The sequence below is a fragment of the Tachypleus tridentatus genome, chromosome 6 (assembly GCF_004210375.1).
Source record: "Tachypleus tridentatus isolate NWPU-2018 chromosome 6, ASM421037v1, whole genome shotgun sequence".
In the NCBI taxonomy this organism is placed as follows: Eukaryota; Metazoa; Arthropoda; class Merostomata; order Xiphosura; family Limulidae; genus Tachypleus; species Tachypleus tridentatus.
The window spans coordinates 25,609,699-25,628,090 of record NC_134830.1 but is presented as its reverse complement, the minus strand read 5'-3'; the positions used below and the strand labels follow the sequence as shown (position 1 = coordinate 25,628,090).

Below are 18,392 nucleotides of genomic sequence, written 5' to 3'. Positions count from 1 at the left end.
CACTCTGACCATGACTCTATACGTGTACACAAATCTATCACAGTTTTAAACACGTATATGCCAACTTTTGTCTCATCAAATTGTGCACTCTGACCATGACTCTATACGTGTACACAAATCTATCAAAGTTTTAAACACGTATATGCCAACTTTTGTCTCATCAAATTGTGCACTCTGACCATGACTCTATACGTGTACACAAAGCTATCACAGTTTTAAACACGTATATGCAGTCAAATGCAGCGAACAACGAATTATGACGTTCAAAGTCTGAGTACGATAACTATAAATCCTGCTAATAACAAAATTACCGCATCGTAAACACTTGATAACAAGTGAAAGTTACTTCTCATTTGAGTTTGATGTATATAGGTTTAATATTCTTAAAAGCAGGTGCGAATGCCTTGCTTTCTATGTTTATCTAACTGTTAAAATGCATGGAATTCATTCTCTGCTTGTCAACTAATTGTCCAATCCAATCGGTCAAGTACCACCAATTTGTCTACTCACTTGACTATCTACTAGGAACACTTTAGTTTAAATGCACACGTTAAACAACGAATGAAGTGGTTGATAAATTACAGGAATAGCCATTAAGGTTGTGTAACACTACACGTGGAAGAAATACTAATATCTTGCTCTACTTCAGCACGTGAAGCTTTGTTTCCACTCATAACTATAATTAGTTTTATTTTGACCTTTAGAAAGTATAACGCTATATATATATATCAGTGAAAAATATGAATTTGTAGTTTATTTCTGCAGCATTTATTGAGGTTTGTGTTATATACATAGAAGACCAGAATTATTATTAGACAAAGTAATTATGACCCCTATTTTATTAACTTGATGGCGCCTATTCGTCGTCCTTGTATTATATATTTATGTTTTTAAACATGGTTGTCATCTACTGCAGAAACTATCACTTTACTAAGTTGTCATGCAGTTTCGTACGGTCGCTTCTCATCAGATCGATAACATTACTTGTCTTAATAAACTTTAAAAAAAAACAACTTTTTATATGAATTAAAATAGAAGCTATCGTGTAGCGTGTTGATAAAAATGAGGACTTAACACTAAACGGAATGTAATGAAGATACAGATGTGTGTAACTTCTAACGTTAAAATCTCATTCTCCCTTTATATATGGAAATCTATTTACAGATGCATGTTCTTACAGTCAGGATCTAGACAGTCCTTGTTTCAGTGTTTTCGTTCTTCCAACAAGGAAAACAACATTTCCTTACGTCCTCCCTCAATTCCAGTATTTAACTTGCATTGTATAGAGTATATAACATTCTACGAAGGGATTCAAGTTACTTCATTTGAGGTTATACCAACTTCTATCACCTATACAATAAGGGGCCTGTGATATTCCATAATAGTTCACGTAATATATAAGGTGTTTATGATTACTAAATATTCAGTCTGATTCTACACCTCAAGAAATAGTATACTGAGAAATAGATTACCTCGTATGTAATCTTATATATTACTTATATATAAGTAATAGTGTTTTCTTATTGACCTTTATAAGGTCAATTATAAAGATACGTATAAATATAACGAATTTATATTTATATAAATATATATAAATTGTCCAATGCAATCGGTCAAGTACCACCAATTTGTCTACAGTTGTCTAAAATTGACAATTTTAACACCTTAACATAGGTGTTGACACCTTTTTGACACCTTAAAATAGGTGTGGGTAGTAACAATTTAATAAATTGTTAAATAACTTTAACAACAATTATTTGTTGTTAAAAATCCTCTCAATAGTGAGAGGGAAATTACTACTAGTAATTAAAAATACTATAGATTGTTTTTACCTTAGATAGTAAGAAATAGTTATTGTTAACTAAATGTTCTAGTGTAATATGAAGTACTTTGATTCTATTTCCAACACCTTCTATGGATACAAATTTAAAGATATATTTCTCGTACTGCGTGTGTATGTGTGTGTGAGTTTTCATATAGCAAAGCCACGTCAGGCTATCTGCTAAGTCCACTGAGAGGAATTGAACCTCTAATTATTTCTCGTACTCCTTTGCACGATAACAAGAATACAAAATTTTTTTAACTATGAAATTAATAATCTGTTTGATATAAATCAAGAATAGCGCATCAGAGATGTTCCGAGAAAAGCCGACAATTTCAGTGAAAAACAGAATCAAGGAAAACATTGCAATTAACAATATAAGAGGGGATGGTAGTTACAGGCCAGGATTTGATACATCGAATTCTCTTGGCATTATGAGATAATTGCAGTTTACTTTCAAGTTAATTTAGAGTTTCATTTAAACTTACTTATCCATTGATTATTACATTCAATCTGTACAAAATTATCTGTTAAGCTTGTAGCAAAATATATTAACTTCGAAATTCAACATATGCAAAAATATTAAATGTGTTTGTGTTATTCTTGATTTTGTTTATAATGTGTGCAAAGTAAGTGAAACAGTAAGTGTCCAACAGAAATTAAAAGAATTTACATGTTTCACATAAGATTTGTATTGCTTTGCCATAACAAATGGCTATCTGCGCTAGCCATCCAAATTTAGCAGTGTATGACTAGAAGGAAGGCAGCTAGTCATCACCACTCACCGCCAACTCTTGAGCTACTCGTTTACTAACGAATAGTGGGATAGCCCTTAACTTTATGACGCTTCCACGGCTTAAAAGGCGAACATGTTTGGTGTGACAGGGATTAGAATCCACGACCCTCAGGTAATGCTGCGCCGAAGAATAGTCGTTCATTTATTATTTTTTAGTACAGATCTTAAAATATACATAACAATGCTAGTATCATGGACAATGATCACATGTGGAAGTACTGTTACTTTATGTGTTAAAATCTAACAGACAGTTACTAAAATTATAGTAATTAAATATATGCACATATGAAAATCCACCTTTGTTAAACATCAGATAAAGTATCACGTATTAACTATTATGTCAAGTTATAAAGTCGAGTTATTAAAGGTGTTATTACATAATAAACGTTTTAGTGATGGTGTTAATTGTTGTATAAAGTCAAATTAATTAAAGTATATGTTTTAATTACTGAATGGTATTGCTCTTTTTTATAGGGTGATTTAAAAGTTATATAACATGGCTGTCTGTAGCAGCGACCTAACAATATTTTCGCTGTTTCGAGGAATGTGAAACAATACGTTCTGTTTTACTAAAATAGGCAGTTATTAAAATAATATTAATTAATTGACGTTTTCGTATAGCAGAACCACATTGACATCAGGAGAGTGTGTGTTGTTTTGTTTATGTTTTCTATCTGCTGAGTCCACCGAGGGGACCCAGCGGGAGATATGTTATTGAAAATCTATAAAGACTTGACTGAGGAAAATATAGTCTTTTTACGACTGAAAATTAAATTACTACTGAAAATCATAAACACTTGATTTACATTTAAATAATACGTTTTAATTAAGATACTGTCCTTTTAGGACTAATTCAGTGGCAAAAAAATGTAAATAATTTAATGATAGCAAGCTTTTAAAATAATTATTAATTATAAATGATTTAATCAACTAGTTAAATAGTGTTAAAAGTCCTTTTAAAGGACTTAATTTAACTATGATTGAATTTATTACTAAGTAATAGATGTTAAGCATCATTATTAGGGCAACTTAATTATAAATGATTTAATTAACTATTGAAATAATGATTAATTATATTAATAGTGAGACAGGTATCATATGAGTCGTTGTTTCATGGCCGCCTGTTATAGCTGTCTAACAACATGTTTTATACTTTGTTGTGGCCCGACTTTGCTAGGTGGTCAAAGCGCTCGATTCGTAATCAGGGAGTCGTTTTATAAGTTACGGTCATTCTCACTATTCGTCGGTAAAAGTGTAGCTAGTCTCAGAGTCGGTGATGAGTCGCAGTTGATGATGACTAGTTACCTTCTCTCTTGTCTTACACTGTTAAATAAAGAACGGCTAGCGTAGAAAATCCTCGTACATAACTTATCGTGGCGACCTAGCAACATGTCCTTACAAAACGCGTCGTCTGGTGGTACATTTTGGAAATATGACGTTTTATCTCCAATGTCATCACCCCTCATTCCTTACCCTCTCTCTGAGACAGATATTTACCGTGAGTCTGCATCCTTTGGATGCCGATATACCAATATAACTAATACCGTTATATTTTTGTTACATTTTTATCTAATTTTGTTTATAACTTTTTTATCTCTAGTGCTGACAAGTATATTGTGTTTTGTTTCATAAATATCTTTATGATGAGGTTTCTAACACTTGACTGTTGGATTAGGTTTGTTGATGACACGATCTAAACAATGATGATCGTTTTAAATCTGCCTAGTTTATATTTCAGTTTGAAAAAAGATAATTGTTTAATATTTCTCAGAAGTACTTATTAAAATGAATAATAGGGGGACGATACTCACCCACTGAAACTATATTTAGACTCCATGCCTCTATATCAAATATCATGTGACCCATTTTCTCAAAAATTAGCAGCTTAGCATTCTTATATAGACAGAGCATTTCGAAAACGAATTGAAACATATAAAAACATTACTAATGATATATTTTATTGTGGTGTTATAAATAAACGTTCAATACAGAAAAAATACAATTAATCTTTTATCAATGTCCTAAAAAGTAAAACTAGTTAAAAACGTGTCCATAAAACATAACTTTTATCCTATTTTAATACGACTAAATCAATAATTTAAATGTATTTAAATACATAGAGCCTTTAAATGTTTACCGTCAATTAATACAAAAACCTTTGGGCATTTTAAACTTTTATTCTATTTTTTCATTTTATAATTTTATACAATTTTTTGACTCGCATAGCAAATTGCATAACTCAGTAGATGGCGCATAACCTTTAGCACTTTTAACATTAGGGCTGTAACAAAACCATGTGAAAGTAACATTTCGATTTTCCTTAGGTGTGGGTAGTAAAAGAAAGATGTATTTGTCTGACCTTAATCTCTCCATAATTTGTTTGTTTGTTTTGGAATTTTGCGCAAAGCTACACGAGGGCTATTTGCGCTAGCCGTCCCTAATTTAGCATTGTATGACCAGAGGGAAGGCTGCTAGTCATCACCACCCACCACCAACTCTTGGGCCACTCTTTCACCAACGAATACTGGGATTGACTGAAACATTATAACGCCCCCACGGCTGAAATGGCGAGCATGTGTGGTGCGACGGGGATTCGAACCCACGACTCTCGGATTACAAGTCGAACGTCTTAACCCACCTGACCAGGCCAGGCCTTAATCACTATAGACTAGCACAAAATCTCTGATTTCGGAAAGCTTTACTGTTGGAACTGCTTTGAAATATTGCCTTCCCTAAAACATATTCAAAATAGTGCACACCTAAATGAGCAGTCAAAAATTTACGTTTACATTTACAGATTTAATTTCACCCAACATTGCCAAAACTTATAACTGTTACCCACATAAATTTCTTCGGCAGAAAACAATTAGATTTGTTTGTTTGCAATTACACACAAAGTTACACGACTGGCTGTCTGTGTTACGCCCACCACGAGTATCGAAACACGGTTTCTAGTGTTTTAAGTCCGCAAACATACCATGGTGCCACTGGGGGGGAATGATTTGCTTTACTACATAAAGTTTTTATATATTTTATAAATCTCTTCAAATTACGAGATAATTTATCACGTTTATTAATTAGTTATCCACAAAGAATAAATTAATTTAATGGCATTGAAATGTCAAAAAGTTCATTCTTTATTTTTGGGCCAAATCATGAAAAACAAGCAGTTGGACATTATGTAACATATATTTCACCTCTGTTAAATTCAGTGTAAATATCGAGAATATTAAAACTTACTGATGTTGTCACTTTGCAACAAAGATCTCATTAACCTATATTTAAACTGTTAGATACGAAATAATCAGAACAAACATAGAAAGTAGAAAGTGCACTCAGAAGTTTGAAATGTTCGTTTCTCTAAAGAAGTACGTTACTGGTCAACTCGAATAGATTTGTTCAGTGATTGGCTATAGTGAAGCAAATAATACGCTGTCTTACGAGATTGATTAGATGGGTCTAGGCGAGCTACTGGCGTGAATGCATTATATCATTCTGAGACGAAGAAGCATACGATGATGGGTAATTCTCGTTCAAAACAATTTTTCCTGATGAAAACAACAAAACCAAACAGGAATGCTCCAGTCTGGTCTACCAAACGTTTCGTAAAATTAACTATTACTTTGGTTTCATGGGAGGGTGCTTCTTACTAGACTTAACACGGAGTGGTCGAGAAGACTTACGTTCGAAAAGATGCAGTTTTCTGACAATCTACTCGATGTTCCTATGGATATTTGGGCTATCTTACGGTGTTTATACAATATATTTATTCCAAATATCCTCTTTTGAGTTTACAAAATACATACGATTACTGAATTTTGTAACTTTCACATCCCTCCTGTTGAGTTCCACCTTTTCTACTATAGTTTCATGGTATAAAGGAACTCATTGCAGTTTAATTTTGAAAAGATTGATTGTCCTGGAAAAAGAAATTAATTTTATTCCAAAGCAAAATCAAAAATACAGTATCTTTCAAACATTGTAATGTGGTTATATACTGTAATATGTCTTTCTTTCGTATTGCTTACGGTAACAATCCGTTTTTACCTTAACCCTTTGTTTAGTTTCCATCTCAGAAATATACCTATTATCTTTGCATTTTTTGTCTTTCACTTACTTTTGATAGGATGGGAGCAGTTGTACAACATCTATATTATTTATTTTGCTTTTTTTCTTAGCAATTTATTTGATTCATTGAATACACGCGTCCGAGAAATAATAAACACTAGAGATAGATCAGTTTCTTCGGAATTTGAAAATTTGAGAATACTTCATGTTAGGTTATGTGAGCTTGTGAAAGATACAGATGAATTTCTTTCTCCTGGCATACTTATTATGTTTTTCAACAGAATTTTGTTTTGTTGTGTTTCTGGAACATTGATGGCATACTCCCAAAAATATGGAATGATGATTCATCTGGTTACCTCTTTCATAGTTCTTTTCACTGGAATGTTCATCGCTTGCCTGTTTTCAGAAAATATGGAAAATAAGGTGAGATTAGTAAGATATACGTTAAACGAGAATATAACCATAGTTATGACGTTTTAATATTAAACTGATAAAATACTATAATGTTAATTTTAAATGTTTCTTCAAATTGAAAAATACCTTTATACTAGAGTGAAAATATTTACCTGTCTGAAAAAATATTATTAAAGTAAGTGTATGAATATTTATATCATTAAATATATGAGTGTAGACAAAAACCTCACAAGTAACACGAACGCACTTTAAACACTAGAACAGTTTATTTCAGCAAGCACTGTAAACCTCAACTACATTTTCGTGTCAACAGCATGATAAAGGTCATCGTCAATGGCTACCAAAGTCTTATCAGGTGGTCAGTGGATTCCTGAAGATAGGTACTCTTGGGCCTTAAAACAAATTGTTAGTGTACCGTACATTTTAACCCAAACAAAAAAATAGAGATTCGTTTTTTAATGTTGAATATTCTTCCGAACACCAAAATCTTCATGGATTCCTCATTACACCCGTTATTTACCACTTCTGTAAGAGGTTAGGATAAAAGAGTCATTATCTACATTAGATATACTGAATCTAATATTTTCTACCGTACTATTGCCATATCATATTGTTTAGTTTCGGAAATATTACTTTACGTAAAGCTTTCGATCGCTTGGCTTAATTTTAAACCCGGCAACGTCGTTGCACCTATCATGTGCAAAAAAGTGAATTTAACTATTAGTTTGGTTTCTTATGTTTATGTTAAAATATATAAAATGTGGAAGACAGCTTCCACCACCATTTTGTATGGCATTGAAAACGTATTATACGACATTGGTTAAAGATCATATAAAATAAGGTTATCAGCTTTAATTTTTTAAACTGTTTTGCTCTGACTGACCTTTAAGTGTTCTGTTATTCTCTGTAGGTGTCTCCAATAAATGTTGAATTATAGCTCTTGCCTGATTATGACAAAAAATCGTGTTTTATTTTTCTGTATACTAATTTGGGCAACCAGTTCTTCACAATTGTTCAAATTTTTCAGACAAAGCAGATTCATTTGAAATGTCTGCAGTAATTAAGTAAAATTGTTGGGAACTTCTATCTATGAAACTGGTTTAGTTTGAATTTCGCGTAAAGCTGCACGAGGGCTATCTGCGCTAGCCGTCCCTAATTTAGCAATGTAAGACTAGACTTAAGGCAGCTAGTCATCACTGCACACCGACAACTCTTAGGCTACTCTTTTAGCAACGAAGAGTGAAATTGACTGCCACACTATAACGCCCCTGGAAGGGTAAGCATGTTTAGTGTGACAGGGATGGCAACCCGTGACCCTCGGATTACGAGTCGAGTGCCTTAAATACCTGTCCATGCCAGGCCGTCACAAAGAGAAAGAACAGTCTTCATGAATAATTCCTTTTTGTCCTGCATATCTAGCCCAGATTAAAACTTTGAAGCACGTATAAATTTTCCCGCATTTCATAACGTTACAAAAGAGACTGCAATTGTTTATATATCGCTTATATATATATATTTGTATGTGCATATTATAAATAAATAAATATATGTATTGCACTGGGACTAATTCATTTTAAATCCATTTTGCTACGTTTTAAAGTCCAACGATGTCTAAACTTTTCCACTGGGTATAATATTGAGTTGAAATGAATGGTAGATATGGACTGTCTTCTATTAAAATTCCTCCTAAATTATGCATTTTGTGATTTATTTTTGTGTTTTGCTCTGAAGATGTGAATACAATTAAACTATATTGTAGTTGCATGTTATGCTGTTACTGTCTCATTGAATAGTAAAATTTGACTATAACTCTTTAACTGTACACACACACAGCTACCAAAGTTTCAAACACGTATATGCGGCAAAATGATGCAAACCACGAATGAAGGTTCAAAGTCTGAGTACAATCATAAAACCTGCTAATAACAGATTTAACACTTTGTAAACACTTTATAACAAGTGTAAGTGACTTGTCACAAGTCATCTTGTCATATGGGTTTGACGTACATTAAATGTGTAATACTCTTAAAAGCTGGTGCGAAAACCTTTATGTTTATCTATCTCTTAGAAATGCATGGAAGTAGTTCTTTACTTGTTCATTTAATTGCCCAATAGATCAAATGCCACCAATATGTCTACATGTGTAATTTTCGTTAGGAACACTTTAGCTTAAACCCAGATATGAATATAAATTTATATATATATATATTGATAAAAAATGTGAATGTGTACTTTATTCCTTTAACATTTATGGTAGGTTTAATTGTACATTGGAACGACAATAATTACCATAGGGAAGAGAACCATACTCTCATTTTAATGACTTCATAGTTCCTGCTGGTCGTCCTTGCATTATTGAATTATTATTGTCATATAGTTTGAAATATGTTATTTTACTAAGATGATATGTAATTTTTGTACAGTAGCTTCCATGAGGTCGATAACGTTACCTATCTATTAGGATTAAAATATTAATAATTAGGACTTAACAGTAAACAGAAAGTAATGCAGACACGTTATAAACTTTTTAAGTTAAAATCTAACACTCTTATTTTTATATCAAATGGCATACAACTATTAAGTTTACCAATAATATAACTTTTTACACAAAATGAACAAATATCCCTGGTCACTTTCTACATTACAAAAAACACAGTAAATGTTCTACCGTATTCAAATATAGAAAATTCGATTTATATTTTCGTTCTTTCCATTACTTAAATGGTAACATTAAAGCTTAATATTCTGCAGCATTATGTGTTATAAACAAGTAATCATTGTAATTTCAAATAACCAGACAATAAATATCAGCTTCCATCACCTGTACAATATGGCACCTGTAATATTTCACGTATAATGTAAGGTTTTACTAATTACTCCACATTCGACCTCAATAAATATTTCAAGAAATATTATATTCACAAATAGATCACCTCCTAAGTACTATAAGAATCACCAATCCAAAATATTTTAAATAGTTTTCCTTATGTAATAAAAGTAGCTAATGTTAACTAAACATTCTAGTGTAATATGAAGCATTTTAAACATATTTCCAAATAATTCTGTGAAAAGAACTTTAGGCCAGGTGGGTTACGGCGTTCGACGCGTAATCTGAGGGTCAAGGGTTCGAATCCGCTTCGCACCAAACATGCTCACCCTTTCAGCATAAGGGTGACGTTTTATGCATTATGGAATTCTTTCATGGCATATCATTATATGCCACAGATATAATGTGGCAATCAATCCTACTAATCTTTGGTAAAAGAGTAGCGCAAGATTTGGTGGTGGGCGGTGTGACTAGCTGCCTTTCCTTTAGTCTTACATTGTTCAATTATGGACGACTGTCGCAGATAGCCCTCATGTAGCTTTGCGCGAAATTCAAAACAAACAAATACCTCAGTTAACATACGGTTAATGTATCGAGAATGTTAAACCTTACTGATGTTGTTACTTCACAACAAAGAACTTATTAACTTATATATACGGTTAGTTACTAAATAATTAGGACAAGTATAGAACGATGACAATGTGATGTCTATTACCTTAAAATAAATGCTATTGATTTACTCGGCTAGACATGTTTTATTATTGGCTATAGCAAAGCAAAGTCTGCGCTGTCATACGTGATGACAGAAAAGGACTGACGCATGGTATTCGGTTGAATTCTAAGCACACTATATCACTCCTATTCGAAGTATAACATGGCGGACTCTTCTCATTTACCAACAATTTTCCTTAGTGAAAACAACAAAACCAAACGGGAATGCTTTAGTCTGGTTTACCAAAGTTTTCGAAGGATTAGCTGGTTTTTCCGTATCTTGGGATGGTACTCTTCAGCAGAGTTAACACAGAGCGGACCAGAAGATGTCCGTACAAAAAGATGTAATTTCATGGTAATCTACCCAGTGTTTCTATGGATACTTGTGTTGTCTTGTGGTATTTATATGCTCCCTTTATCTCAAGCCCCCTCTTCTAAATTTAATGAATTCTCACGTATACTCAACTATGTAAACTTCACAGTCTTTCTATCGAATTGTATGGTTTCTACTATGGTTTCATGGTGTAAAGGACCACACTGCATTTCAATTGTAAAAAAGCTAATTGTCATGGAAGACGAAATTTGCTTCCTCAGAGAGCAAAAAATGAAAACAAAATATTTTTCGAACATAATAATGTTGTTTTTGTTCGTTATAGTCCCTTCTTACGTACTATTTGTGGTTTTATTCAACCTGCATTTAAACTCTATGCTTAGTTTCGATTACCGGAGTATATCTTTGTTTATCACAAGTTTTATCCTTACTTATTATCTTATAGGCTGGGGACAATACTATGTCTTTTACGTTTCTTATTTTTCGTTTGTTTTCAGCAGTTTATTTGATTTTCTGAACGAAAGACTCCGAGACATAACAAACACTGTAGATGTAGCGGAATTTGAAAACTTGTGAATACTTCATTTTAGGTTATGTGAGCTTGTTAAAGATACAGATAAGTGTTTTTCTCCTGGCATACTTATTATGTTTTTCAATGGAATTTTGTTTTGTTGTGTTTGTGGAACACTGATGGAATACTCCTCAAATAATGGAATGGTGATTGAACTGGTTACCTCTTTCATAGTTCTTTTCACTGGAATGTTCATCTCTTGCACGTTTTCAGAAAACATGCAAAATAAGGTAAGCATCACTAAGAAATACGTTAAATGATAAAATCATTGTAGTTGTGAGGTTTTACATTAAAGTTTAATGTTAATTTTAAACGTTTTGAAATAAATATGCAAAAACGGCTCGTTTGGGTTGAGAAAATATTTTACATAGAAGAGCGAACAACGTTTTGTTCGGTTGGTCGAGATCTTTATATTATAGTCAAAATATTTACCTCTCTAAAAATATTATTATTAAAGTGCTTCATAAACTTCTATGCCAATAATTGCCACTATCCTATTAGTTGGAGTCGAGATGCCACTAAGAAAGGAGATTTCAAGCCTTAACTATAAATTGTTATTGAATACTAGTGTACCACACAGTTCGGCATAAATGAACAAAAAATACCAAATGTTAACGTGGAACATTTCTCTTATCATCCAAAATTAATTACTTCTCGATACATCCAACATCACAGCCATTGTTCACTATTTAGATGAAAATCAAACAATGCAATTGGCCTGTCTGAAATCTCATCTTGAATCCATCGTAACCGCTCAGGGCGGTATATAACAACGAGTAAGTTGACGTTAATTAACATCACTTTTTATTAACACAAAACCTGTCCTCTATTGACCAAATCCTTTGGTTAATATCTCTTAAAGTAGAATGACATTTTTGCTGTTTTGATAAGATAGTATCAATAAATATGAGAACTGTTGTAAGGGTATTTTTTTCATCTAGGGATGTTCTTGTATCATTTAATAATATGTAATACACTATGGCTAAAGAGTATTGGTTCTGTAGTTAGAGCTATTCAACCTCATAGCTTTCGATCGCTAGATTTAACAACAACTTCGCAACGTTGTTACCCCTATAAAGTAAAAAGAAATGAATTTTATTATTAGTTTTATTTCGTTTGTTTATGTAATAAAAAATGAAAGAAAAAGATATAGGAGACTACCTTTACCAACAATTTGTATGGTATTAAAAAGGTATTATACGAAATATAATATAACAATGCCAGGTGTGTTAAGGCGTTCAACTCGTAATCTGAGGGTCGCGGGTTCGAATCGCAATCGCACCAAACATGATTGCCCTTTCAGCCGTGGGATCGTTATAATTTGACGGTCAATCCCATTATTCGTTGGTAAAAAGAGTAGCCCAAGAGTTGGCGGTGGGTGGTGATGAATAGCTGCCTTCCTTCTAGTCTTACACTGCTACATTAGGGACGGCTAGAGCAAATAGCCCTCGAGTAGCTTTTAGCGGAATTCTAAAACAAACAAACAGCCCTCTTTTAACACGAATTGTGTTATCACCTTAATGTGTTATGCTTTTGTGCTGTGATCTTTGTGTGTGATCGTTTCCATGTGTGTATACAATAAATGTTGAATTATAGTTACTGTCTTGTTTTGATTAAAAACATGTTTTATTTCTGTATTTTAATCAGGGCAGCCAGTTCTTCAAGATAGTTCAAACATTTAAGACAGAGCAGATTCCTTTGGAATCTTTGCAGCAAGTAAGTAAAATTGATAAGTTTCTAACATAATATCAGGATAAGCTAGAACACCTTAACATAAGAGAAGACAAAACATTATGATAATTATGATAGGGCAAAAGTTTTCGTAAAATCTTAGTATTACATTTCTAAAATCAAAATATATTACATGATATTTATATTCCTCCATCATTACTATTCAGTTTCATGGGAGAAATTTTGACTTTTCTTTGATATTCCAATGTCATCTGCTTTTCTGCACTTTAGATTACACGTATAAAATGTTCACGTATTGCTTTAATTATGAAGAAACACGCACTATTAATAGTATATTCTATTTAAACACACTTCATATTGTAACGTATGATAATATTAGACAGTAATACGGAATGAATCTGAAAACTGAATTATTTTTAATACCTAGAAATACTTGTGTAGGTCTAGTATAGAAAATGCGAAGACATTTATTGGTCATAAAATGAGAAATAAAATGAACAATAAAAACATCTTAATGTAAAAGACGTTAATAGGAACTAGACTGTTAAAATACCAGTGGCATATTTTCCGCGTCACCATCTTTCCCGGACGTAAACCAGCCCGCGGAGAGTTTTTAAAAATAGTGCTTTAGTCGTTATAAAAATATTTGAAACATGTATGACCAGTACTAGCACAACTATATAATTACTGCAGTTTAGGAAAAGCAGTGACACAAGATGTTATTTATGTTTTAGTTATGTTTTACGTATAGTTGTGATAAAACAAATCTACCGGCCAGCACACACCACTGTAAAATACATATTTCAATCAGAAGATATTTACTTTCTTTCTAAAATACTATTATTCAACGTTCAAAATATTTTTCGATAACCTTGAAACTGAAGAATTTAACGTTGGAATGCACGAGGAATAGCAACCACTAAGTGTATTCTTTGATATATTGTTCAGGCAGAGTATTCATAATGAAACTTTGTAGAATGGACGACAACTTTCGAAACGTCGTCCTCTACACATATGTCTTCACAACAGAGAGTTGCCGCCCATTCTAAAAAGTTTCATCAACGACTAGGTGATATGCACAAACCAAAAGTCAACATTTTGAGCTAAAATAAAGTTGTGATCGAATAATTTATTAGGTTTTTTTGGAAGCAAATATTTAACTCTTAAAGCGTAAATTTCAATAATTGTATTGGTCGCCAATTACATAAGGCTTATTGGTTGATCTTTGCAACTTAAGTTTTGCTGAACTTTGAATTTAAAATATATTATTTCCATATCCACAGGTAATACTCTCCACTACGATAACCTCAGAAAATGGAATATGCTTTACTGCATCAGGTTTCTTTGCAATAAACCGTTCTTTGATGACAACTGTACGTACGCTTGAACGAATTGTCGTTCTATAAAGCATAAGGCAAAGCTAAAAATATATAAAAAATTGTAACAGTAAAGTTCAAAATAAAGTTCACTTTTTAAATCATAATAATAATAAATAAAAAGTTTTTATTGTTATTATCTTGAGAATAAAAGTCTTTTTTCAACTTTATTGTCAAAGTGTCTAATTCTCACCAGTACGTTTTACAACTTATGAAATATATATATTTATAAAATAAGTTTATCATGTTTCAATACCTGAGAGAAAGTTTAAAGTAGTTCTTATGAGCCACATATTTTTAGACTCTTACAACATATCATGTTTAATAAAGTTTCAAGCGTGTAACGTTCTTCTTAGATACATTGTAATACTGTATGAAAACGACGTTCTTTTGCTGCAATGACAATTTTCTTTACTCGCTGTTTCAACCAGAAACAGTAACTATAAATAACTTATCTTTCAAATGTACCAATAAACGTTTTTCTTTTCTAATATAAACGTAACTTTCTATGTTACGTTATCCAAACCCAATCATTATATTCTAAAAGTCCCCACCTGGTACAGCGGTAAGTCTTCGGATTTACAACGCTAAAATCAGTGGTTTGATTCCCGTCGGTAGACTCAGCAGAAAGCCCAATGTGGCTTTGTTATAAAAAAACGCACATATTCTAAAGATGGTTGGTATGGGTATTAAACCTTTAATTAAAATAAACCACAGAACAACGGTTCGACCTGTCTTAGGTCAGCTGCAGGTTAACTATCGTTATTTGTTTTCTAAAACCTCCTTTTATAAATATGTTTACACTTTCATAATAAAACGTAGGTAGTTAGCAAAGTCAGTAATCAATGTAGATCAACCCCTTAAAGGATTACAATATACTTAGTTGACAAACTAAATAATAGATGGATGAATGAATAGATAGTAAGTTTGGAAATTCAAGCCCGTCGACATTGAAATAAATTATCTTCTATTTTAAGAAAAAACTATTCGAGTTTTTCACAGTTTTATTTAAGAACAGAAGCTAATTTAAAATTGTTATCATTTTCTAGTTGATGTCGTTTCGCTGTAAACTATGTTATTAACATTAATAACAAAACATATTTCACGTTTCGCTTCAAACTGTCTCTTAATATCGGATAACTTTTTTGTTTTATTTTTTCCTTGTTTAGACTTTAGGAGTATTATATGTTTTTATTTTTATTTTTTTTACAGATCATTGGGGCTATTATAACCTACACTGTTATCATGATCCAGACTGGAGGAATATAAATCATTAATTATAAAAATGAACAACTCACTTCAAGAACGATTCTTAAAATTTTGAAAATTCATAATTATTCAAAACAATTATTATAATTGTTCTTTGAGAAATTTATTATACATTTAAAATATAATATTACAGTATTCATTATATTAAGAGCAACAATTTGCACTCACTCATACTTAGAGTTACTTGTAATTAAGTCACAAAGAGAAAAGACATTTTTTTATACGAAAATGTTCCTTCTTCTCCTATACGTTTAAACAATATTATACATTTCAGCAATGCATAATGTTTATACTGTTACAAATCTTACTGCAGTTTCTCAATATTGTATTTATTTATATTGGTGTTTATGTTTGCATACTATAAAGAAAGAATTTGACTTATCGTTTTGATATTATTTTATGGCATATTTTAATTCACTGAAGTCTAAAATTTCTTCTCATAATATTGTTGAGATCTAAAAATAGTATATCTTGACTGTCCTGTACTTAGATTATTGCTGACTTATGTGATCTGTATTTGTTTTTACACGAAGATCTGAATAACAATAAAGTGTACTGTAGTTATATCTTACCTGTTTCGAGGTTTTCGTTATTTTCGTTACTAATTGTACTAAACACATTTCTTTAACACGATAACAGCTCTTTCATTACTTTAAATCTAAAAATCTTTTGGGTATCATCTGATATCATAGTTTGATAATTATTTAAGTAAAATCAAGATATAGTCTCTCATAATGTATTTAGACATTAAATACATGTCTATCGTACTTAATAATCAGACGTACGTCAAGCTAAACTTCTGTGAAACAAACTGTTAAATAGGAAATGTAAAGCGTAGTTAAAAGCACCAAATATGCTCGCCCTTTCAACCGTGGAGGCATTATAAAGTGACGGTCAATCCCAATAATCGTTGGTAAAAGAGTAGCTAGTCTCAGAGTCGGTGATGAGTCGCAGTTGATGATGACTAGTTACCTTCTCTCTTGTCTTACACTGTTAAATAAAGAACGGCTAGCGTAGAAAATCCTCGTACATAACTTATCGTGGCGACCTAGCAACATGTCCTTACAAAACGCGTCGTCTGGTGGTACATTTTGGAAATATGACGTTTTATCTCCAATGTCATCACCCCTCATTCCTTACCCTCTCTCTGAGACAGATATTTACCGGGAGTCTGCATCCTTTGGATGCCGATATACCAATATAACTAATACCGTTATATTTTTGTTACATTTTTATCTAATTTTGTTTATAACTTTTTCTAAAATGTCTTTTTTTATCTCTAGTGCTGACAAGTATATTGTGTTTTGTTTCATAAATATCTTTATGATGAGGTTTCTAACACATGACTGTTGGATTAGGTTTGTTGATGACACGACCTAAACAATGATGATCGTTTTAAATCTGCCTAGTTTATATTTCAGTTTGAAAAAAGATAATTGTTTAATATTTCTCAGAAGTACTTATTAAAATGAATACCAGTGAGACGATACTCACCCACTGAAACTATACTTAGACTCCATGCCTCTATATTAAATATCATGTAACCAATTTTCTCAAAAATTAGCAATTTAGCATACTTATATAGACAGAGCATTTCGAAAACGAATTGAAACATATAAAAACATTACTAATGATATATTTTATTGTGGTGTTATAAATAAACGTTCAATACAGAAAAATACAATTAATCTTTTATCAATGTCCTAAAGTAAAACTAGTTAAAACGTATCCATAAAACAAAACTTTTTTCCTATTTTAATACGACTAAAACAATAATTTAAACGTATTCAAATATATAGAGCCTTTAAATGTTGACCCTCAATTAATACAAAATCCTTTGGGCATTTTAAACTTTTATTCTATTTTTCATTTTATAATTTTATACAATTTTTCGACACGCATAGCAAATTGCATAACTCAGCAGATGGCGTATAACCTTTAGCACTTTTAACATTAGGGCTGTACAAAACCATGTGAAAGTAACATTTCGATTTTCCTTAGGTGTGGGTAGTAAAAGAAAGATGTATTTGTCTGACCTTAATCTCTCCATAATTTGTTTGTTTGTTTTGGAATTTTGCGCAAAGCTACTCGAGGGCTATTTGCGCTAGCCGTCACTAATTTAGCATTGTATGACCAGAGGGAAGGCTGTTCGTCATCACCACCCACTACCAACTCTTGAGCCACTCTTTCACCAACGAATACTGGGATTGACCGTCACATTATAACGCCCCACGGCTGAAAGGGCGAGCATGTGTGGTGCGACGGGGATTCGAACCCACGACTCTCGGATTACAAGTCGAACGTCTTAACCCACCTGGCCAGGCCAGGCCAGGCCTTCTTCTCCACAGACTAGCACAAAATCTATGATTTCTGTAAGCTTTACTGTTGTAACTGCTTTGAAATATTGCCTTCCCTGAAATATATTCAAAATAGTGCACACCTAAATGACAGTCAAAAATTTACGTTTACATTTACAGATTTAATTTCACCCAACATTGCCAAAACTTATAACTAC

The 18,392-nt window shown here is 32.2% G+C and overlaps 1 protein-coding gene across 2 annotated transcripts; it reads left to right on the top strand.

The window, feature by feature from the left end:
• Window positions 1-6,600: 6,600 nt before the first annotated feature.
• Window positions 6,601-15,935, top strand: LOC143254507 (uncharacterized). 2 transcript variants are annotated; one of them, XM_076509681.1, is made up of 4 exons: window positions 6,601-7,109; window positions 13,188-13,256; window positions 14,516-14,605; window positions 15,821-15,935. In XM_076509681.1, the coding sequence occupies exons 1-4, from the start codon at window positions 6,603-6,605 to the stop codon at window positions 15,875-15,877; spliced, it is 723 nt and encodes a 240-aa protein (XP_076365796.1). In that variant the 5' UTR covers window positions 6,601-6,602; the 3' UTR covers window positions 15,878-15,935. The 2 variants fall into 2 exon arrangements, with proteins under 2 accessions (XP_076365796.1, XP_076365797.1); XM_076509682.1 differs by lacking the exon at window positions 6,601-7,109 and adding an exon at window positions 11,682-11,770.
• Window positions 15,936-18,392: the final 2,457 nt, after the last annotated feature.